General features: G+C 46.5%; 1 protein-coding gene across 14 annotated transcripts in view; it reads left to right on the plus strand.

Moving 5' to 3' along the window:
* The first annotated feature begins 2,361 nt into the window (after nt 1-2,361).
* The window catches only part of LOC141103556 (pre-B-cell leukemia transcription factor 1), a 214,613-nt gene continuing 208,436 nt past the window's right edge, over nt 2,362-8,538 (plus strand). For 3 of the 14 annotated variants that reach the window (XM_073593264.1, XM_073593271.1, XM_073593274.1), the window contains exon 1: nt 2,362-2,897. In XM_073593264.1, the coding sequence (XP_073449365.1) occupies nt 2,707-2,897 (191 nt within the window). In that variant the 5' untranslated portion in view covers nt 2,362-2,706. The remainder of the gene's footprint in view (nt 2,898-8,538) is intronic. The other 11 variants (XM_073593266.1, XM_073593267.1, XM_073593272.1 and 8 more) reach the window with 5 other exon arrangements.

Here is an 8,538-nt window from a genome sequence, read left to right on the forward strand (position 1 = left end):
TCACTGCAGTGGTGTTTTTAACCCTTTTTTCAGCTGCTAGCAGGGGTTAAAAGCGCCCTGCTAGCGGACAAAAACTACGGTAAATCGCCGCTAAAAATAGTGGCGCTTTACCGTTGACACCTGAGCGCTGGCGGTGTGAAAGCGCCCTGAAGTTCAGTTCTGTCATTCTTTCCTAGGCGAGAATAATGTAACTGGGAAGGCCTTGGGTCACTGTGGGATCTGTTACCCTGTTTCCCCGAAAATAAGACCTAGCGTGATTGTCGGTGATGGCTGCAATATAAGCCCTACCCCCCAAATAAGCCCTACCCTGAAAATAAGACCTACAAGGACTTTAACTAGGGCTTATTTGGGGGTAGGGCTTATATTGCAGCCATCACCGACAATCACGCTAGGTCTTATTTTCGGGGAAACAAGGTATATTATTTCTGCACATTTGCACGGTCCTGAGAGCTGTCTCCTGGGATTTCTACACCACTCATTCCAGAAGGCAGATTGCGGGATCTCACACATGTGTAGAAATGGCACGAGTGTCTGCCAGTTTACTGACAGAGGACTGCGGTGTGTCTGCCCATACACAAGGTGTCTGATGTATACACAGACTTGGCAAAGATCCCTGTGCCGTGTCTGCGCATGCCCTGGAAATGAATTTGAGGTGGCGGCTCTGGAGAGGAGCGATGTGGGGAGAACTTTCCCTACAAGCAAGACAATGCTGGAACTCTATTTACTACTACAGGGGTCTCCAAACTATGGCCTGTGGGTCAGATCTGATCCACAACAAGATTTTATCTGACTCGTGGCCAGAGTCAGTGGCCTATCCTCAATGAGTAGAGACTGAGGAATAAGGGCGATAGAGGCGGTCTATGGTCTCTGCTTTGACCTGATGTAAGGGAGACTCTGATGAAGTCTCTGATGTAAGGGAAAACTCTGATGAAGACTCTGATGTAAGAGAGGACTCTGATGGGGATCTTAAAGTAAGGGATGACTCTGATAGGGACTCTGATGTAAGGGATGACTCTGATAGGGACTCTGATGTAAGGGATGACTCTGATAGGGACCCTGATGTAAGGGGGGCTCTGATGTAAGGGAAGACTCTGATAGGGACTCTGATGTAAGGGATGACTCTGATAGGGACCCTGATGTAAGGGATGACTCTGATGTAAGGGAAGACTCTGATAGGGACTCTGATGTAAGGGATGACTCTGATAGGGACTCTGATGTAAGGGATGACTCTGATAGGGACTCTGATGTAAGGGATGACTCTGATAGGGACTCTGATGTAAGGGATGACTCTGATAGGGACTCTGATGTAAGGGATGACTCTGATAGGGACTCTGATGTAAGGGATGACTCTGATAGGGACTCTGATGTAAGGGAAGACTCTGATAGGGACTCTGATGTAAGGGATGACTCTGATAGGGACCCTGATGTAAGGGATGACTCTGATGTAAGGGAAGACTCTGATAGGGACTCTGATGTAAGGGATGACTCTGATAGGGACTCTGATGTAAGGGATGACTCTGATAGGGACTCTGATGTAAGGGATGACTCTGATAGGGACTCTGATGTAAGGGATGACTCTGATAGGGACTCTGATGTAAGGGATGACTCTGATAGGGACTCTGATGCAAGGGAGGACTCTGATGGGGGCCCTGATTTATAGGAGACTCTGATGAGGACCCCGATGTAAGGGAGGACTCTTATGAGGATCCTGATGTAAGAGAGGTCGCTGATGGGAACCTTGATGTAAGGGGGGGACTCTGATGGGGTTCCGGATGTAGAGGGGGTCTGATTTATGTATAATTAGTATATTATTTGTCCTATGAATATTAGTAAACAATACTATGTGGCTGAACATTGTGGCCCCTGATGATTTTATTTTTATCTGGGGACAATTTTAGAGATTGAATGTTTGTTATGTCTGATATAAGAATGGAGTTGCTTCCACTGATGTATATGATATGTTGGGGTAGTTGGGGGGAGGGGGTTCTATACACACTCAGTCTAGTGCAGGGGAGACATCAGGGGTCTCTCCCACCAGCCATGATCTGCCTGCATTGCCTAGAGCAGCACATAGTCCCAGTGATGAGATGACTGGGATGAGGGATGATGGGTCCCGGCCGGGGGGATTGATGTAGAAATGTCATCAGTGATGTCTATGGAGGAAGCAGGAAGCGGTGTGCAGAGCGGTGTGCGGGCGGTGAAGGGTTAACCCTCCTCTCCTCTCCTCTTCCATTCTCCACCTCTGAACCTCACTGATTGACAGCAGAACAGGAGAGGAGGGGGAGGGGAAGCGACCCGCCAGGCCGCCTATCAGAGCCCAGAGTAGGCGGTGCCCTGTCCTCCAGCCCTCCAATGTGCGCCGAGTGGGCGGTGCCCCCGGTCTCCATTCTGTGCCGTGTGTCAGTTGTAGAGGAGAGAGGGCTAGACACAGGAGGGGAGGGAGGAGGAGAGCACAGCCGAGTCCAAACAAAAGCAGGACACCGAGCGAGAGAGCGGAGTGGAAGTTGGCAGCCTCGGTCCAGACCCCACCCTCCGGGAGAGCGATCCGTGCCAGGCTCCCTCCGATCCTACCCCCTTCCCCGCCACCCCCTGCCCCGACACCGCCACTGCCACTGGAGCCGCTCCGGATCTGGACGGATTGGTGCGCCCTGGGATTATCGGAGCCACAACAAAGGAGAAGAACAATAAGAGTTGTGATCGGAGGAGATGGATGATCAGCCCAGGCTAATGCACAGCCACCCCGGGGTGGGGATGGCCGCTCACCCCAGCCTGTCCCAGCACATGCAGGATGGCACCGGGGCCAACGAGGGGGAGGGGGGCAGGAAGCAGGACATCGGGGATATATTACAGCAGATCATGACCATCACCGACCAGAGTCTGGACGAGGCACAGGCCAGGTGAGCGATTCTACCATACACACTGCGATCTGTACTATGGATAGGACTGACCCCTCCCCCCACCATTCCATATGTGTCCCCCCTATACCATGTCTGTATGTGCCACCCCTCCCCCATCACACCTGGCCAGTCCCCCCCCCAATATATATCCATCTCTGATGTCCCCTCTGGGTTTTAGGTCTGGACAGCTGTAGGGCCATCCAGGTGCAGGAAAAAGTTGTGGTGGTCGGTGAATAGGCGGTGACTTTCCTGGTGGTCGGTGAATAGGCGGTGTGTGCGCCGGTCAGGTGGGGAAAGTTTCATGTGACTATAAAGTGTCAGGATCCATCCCCTGGTAAAGTTTTAGTAGAGTCATAGAAGTGCTATGGAGGTCAAGTGATTGCCAGGCCTGTGATGGGACTGGAAGGTGTGGAGTCCGTCTGTCCCCCAGGGTGAGGGATGGATGGGCACCGCCACACACAGGCTGGACCCCTGGTGCCCAACTTGGAGGCCCATGGGCCACATCTGCAGGCAGAGGTCCGTGTTTCCCTATTCCAGGGATCTCTAGCAGGCCCTTGTAAGGTGTTTGCAGTCTATGACTGACTCCTGAAGCATGTCTTCAGTCTTTAACTCCTGTTTGCCTTCTCTGATCATCTCTGTAGTGTGCCTATACCCTATGACCATCTCCTGTAGCATGCCCGTAGTCTGAGAATCTCTTGCCGTGCGCCTGTAGCCCTTGACCGACTTCTTGCTGCATGCTGGTAGCCCTTTTGCTGTGTGCCGGTAGCCCTTGACCACCCTTTTCCCCTGTGCCGGTAGCCCCTGACCATCTTCTTCTTGCTGCGTGCCAGTAGCCCCTGACCGTATTCTTCTTCTTGCCGCGTGCCCGTAGCCCCTGACCGTATTCTTCTTCTTGCCGCGTGCCCGTAGCCCCTGACCGTATTCTTCTTCTTGCCGCGTGCCCGTAGCCCCTGACCGTCGTCTTCTTGCCGCGTGCCCGTAGCCCCTGACCGTCGTCTTCTTCTTGCCGCGTGCCCGTAGCCCCTGACCGTCGTCTTCTTCTTGCCGCGTGCCCGTAGCCCCTGACCGTCGTCTTCTTCTTGCCGCGTGCCCGTAGCCCCTGACCGTCGTCTTCTTCTTGCCGCGTGCCCGTAGCCCCTGACCGTCGTCTTCTTCTTGCCGCGTGCCCGTAGCCCATGACCGTCGTCTTCTTCTTGCCGCGTGCCCGTAGCCCCTGACCGTCGTCTTCTTCTTGCCGCGTGCCCGTAGCCCCTGACCGTCGTCTTCTTCTTGCCGCGTGCCCGTAGCCCCTGACCGTCGTCTTCTTCTTGCCGCGTGCCCGTAGCCCATGACCGTTGTCTTCTTCTTGCCGCGTGCCCGTAGCCCATGACCGTCGTCTTCTTCTTGCCGCGTGCCTGTAGCCCATGACCGTCGTCTTCTTCTTGCCGCGTGCCCGTAGCCCATGACCGTCGTCTTCTTCTTGCCGCGTGCCCGTAGCCCATGACCGTCGTCTTCTTCTTGCCGCGTGCCCGTAGCCCCTGACCGTCTTCTTCTTCTTCTTCTTGCCGCGTGCCCGTAGCCCCTGACCGTCTTCTTCTTGCCGCGTGCCCGTAGCCCCTGACCGTCTTCTTCTTCTTGCCGCGTGCCCGTAGCCCCTGACCGTCTTCTTCTTCTTGCCGCGTGCCCGTAGCCCCTGACCGTCTTCTTCTTGCCGCGTGCCCGTAGCCCCTGACCGTCTTCTTGCTGCATGCACACTTGAGGCCCTGCTATATCAAGAGGGTTGACCACCACAGATCTAGATTGTAAACAAAAGTAGTGTTTCCCTTCAGGTAGATGTCATATTTGACACATGGCTACTTAGGACAGGTGGCAGTCCTGGGACAAGGTGTGCATAGTTTACCGTGTCTAAGAGTCCCATCCACATTACTATGTGACTGTACAGGCCTTTGCACTACATCATTGTTGGTCTGAAAGATTGTACAGTCAGATTGTAATATGAGTGGTGAGCTCCTAAGTATTCACATATCTAAACCTCCAATGGAGCTGTACAGAATAATACTAGAACAGACATGTTCTGTGCAATGATGATTAAAAATAGGTTTACTACTAAGAGCAAATCTACTCCAAGTGATGTAATTACACTTCCTCAACTTTTCACCAAGAGCTCTAAAAAAAAAAAAAAGTTTTCAAAGTCTGCCACGTCCAATGAAATCTCATTGTTACCTGTAGTGTATTGGAGGATTTCAGTCGTTGACCTCACACTTAATGAAATGATGTCACCTAATGTGATGGAATAACATTTACTGGTTTACTAGAGCTCTGGATCACCGATATCTGAACTAATAACTTTACTCTTCATGAACACGTTATCCTTGTTCAGAGAATGGGAACTGTTCAGCTGACCTCTAAATATATTTCATTTTTTTTTTTTAATTTTTTTTATTGCTTTTCCATTTTAGGCTTTACCGTCTGCTGCGCTAGGCCTTTCAGTGTGCATTCCTTTTAGCTTGTCAACGCAACGGCATTGTGTCTCCTCCGGGCCTTCCTTCGTGGTGTAGGCAGCTCTTATTTTACAGTCCTCCAGATGAAATGATACATTTTGGTTCCAGGATGCATGCTGTCGTAGGAGGTTCACAAAACACGCCGATCGGTATTCCCCCACGCCTCTCCTATATTGGTTAAAAACATTCAGCATTGTCAGATTTTGTTTAGTTTTTTATATATCACCATCTTTGGGATGGAACTTAAATAAAAAATAGTATAGCTCGTGCTTGCAGGAAAATGATAGTGCCTTAAATCTGGGTCAGGAGTTTAGGCGTCTTGTAATAAATGACATTTTATGGGTACTGTCGTAAAACAAACAACTCCATGCTATTTTTATAGTGTATATAATGCCTTTGTAATATACTGTGCTGGGATATTTATTACAGATACAATCTAATAAGTGAGTACTGTAATTACAATCTATTAAAAAAAATTTTTTTTTTTTTATTGTAAAGCGTAGGGCACTTGTAACAATCTCAGTGTGTACCCATGTAATCATTAAAAATATATTGCAGTTTTGTGGAGGGATTTTAGGATTTTCCAACTTTCTTTTGACCCACATAGTCTTTAGGGACGTTGCAACAGGCAGTGCCTGCATGGTTTTCTATGGCGTTCTCATGCCGCCGGTTACACGTCCCATTTTTCATCACGGTGATCGGTGGTTGTTGATCACTTTGTCATTGGTGTCTTCGTTAATTCACTCACTGTGTCATTTGTTGGAAGTCAACCGCGATTTTGAATGACACTGAAGCTGGACCACGGTGTCACCGTGTGAAACAGCCATAAGGGCCGATACGAGCTACGATGGCAGTTTAATTGGCTGTCATTAGAAATAGACATAAAATTGATACATCCATTATTTTTTTCTTTTTTCTTTTTTTTTTTTTTTTTTTCCCCAAGTTGACAATCATGCACTGTATAAAATCTCTCTTGTTTTTTTTTTTTTTTTTTCCCATTACAATGCTGGCTGAATATATATACATTATAACACATTTACAGTAGTATAACATTGATTGTAACTAATTGTTGGGCTTTTTTTTGCCTTTCAAAAAAAACAAAAAATCTTACTTTGTTTCTCTTGGGTTATAGCAGAAGTGTAAAAAAACAAACAACAAGAAAAAAAAAAAACCTAAAGGACTTGTACACCAAATCCAGTGATAGATTTTTATGTTTTAATCTACATAATTATTACTGCAAGCCGAGCAAGAGTCTGGCTATGATGAATGAAAGCCTAGCCACATGAGACCCACTATGGACAAAGCACAACAAAGCGTCGTATTGCATCCTTACTGCGTTCTGTGCGATGTGCAAAACATTATTGATTTTGATAGCAGAGAGCACTTAATATAGGATAAGGATTCTTATTGTAACAGCCACAAAGCAGCTCTTGGTAAAATCACATTACAGAGCAACTTTACAAGCAAACCTACGTATGCCTTCAATACATCGCTGCACTAGAAGTCAGGCGTAATATTAGGAATCCTGTACTTATTTTAGGTATTGAGTTTATAAGAGCTGGCGTTACTTATTTCATATCTCCCATATAACAATTCAATGGGTGCTTTGTGTTTATAATACTAGATTTGGTACATCGGCATAGACCTTCTGTGTAAAGCTTACAATCTACAACTTGTTTTTTATAATTTTAAAGTATCTACATCCAGAGAACACTGCATTTACCTAAGATAGCATACAAGGATCTAATGTGATTTACAAGATGTACTTTTCATGGATGTTATAAATCTGTGCACACCATATTGGAAAAAATAAAGAAAAAAATATTTTAAAAAAGTGTGTGTAAAATAATATTTAGAAGAAAAAAAAAATATATATATATGTCCATGAAAAGATTGTGAAAATAAATTTGCTTAAAAAAAAAAATTGTACAGGATGCACTATTTATTATTATCATAGAGCTAGAAACATTTGAATAAATGGGATTTTTCAACAGCAGGTAGAAAATAAATGGGCATAGGAAAATTACTATTTTCTTGTGAATAATTTAAGAATGTAATTGGCCTGGTCCGTACAGGATCAACGTGTGGTTTTTGTGAGCTGCGTGCGCTCTGTATTGTAAATTGTCTTCTGGATTTCCTGTGGGGTGTTTTTTTTTTTTTTTTAATTTGCTCATTATGGTGAGTTGTGCCATTCTTCCCTTCTTTTTTTTATTTCAAATGGTTAAATTACATGGAGTGACATGTTTTCAGGCCGTTAAGGTTTTTAGATAATAATATATTTTTTCTAAGCTGTCGGCAGAAATGACCAAATCCATATTGTTTGTGGTAGGCTGACATCCAGACTTGTGTCATGCAACTCAGTGTAAACCAGTTTAGGGTTGTCATGTGGAGGGCTTGTTTGTGGCTGCTGTAAATGAGTCGGGATGTGGTAGAACGCACGGCCCATGAGAGGTTTGTCACCGCACCGTGCTGTCACACACATTGCATAATCCATGTGGATCTGTGTTCCTTCCAGATGCGTGTAGAAATATATTTTGGAATATGCAGAGGGGGAGATAGGCCCGAGGAGCCAGGTAGCCTGAAAAATACAGTATATCTATTGCCTTTCTTAATGCTGTCAATGGAAGACCTCTTCCAGCTTGTAAATTATATAATTCCATCTACCGCTAGTGTAATTTTATTACAGGTCTATCAGTCCCTGACCTCCAAGGAGCTTACAATCTAAGGATTAACCTACCAGTATGTTTTTGGTGTGACAGAGGAAACCATAGTACCTGGAGAAAACCCACAGGAACACAACCAACCCCCGTACATATGGTGTCCTGTAGAGTCAAACCGGGGACCTCAGTGCTCCAAAGCCACTAAGCCATCTATGTAATGTATACACTAGGTTAATGCAGACTTTTTAAATATCTGTGAGATAAAAGACCCATATAGAGGTCACCTTTATTGGACTTCCCGCTTTGACCTTCTAAAAGACATTTCCTATGTATTTCCTGCATCATCGGCCTTTGCATATATGTACCTCTCCACACATCTTTTAAAAGCTTGTCAGCTTTGCATGATTAAAAATCTGGCCTGCAGAAGGATACTAATGCTGAACCAGCGAGGTATCTCTCAATGCCTTCATTTCTGTAGACTTCTTGTGAACGTACAATTGG

The sequence above is a fragment of the Aquarana catesbeiana genome, linkage group LG07, assembly GCF_042186555.1.
Source record: "Aquarana catesbeiana isolate 2022-GZ linkage group LG07, ASM4218655v1, whole genome shotgun sequence".
NCBI lineage: Eukaryota > Metazoa > Chordata > Amphibia > Anura > Ranidae > Aquarana > Aquarana catesbeiana.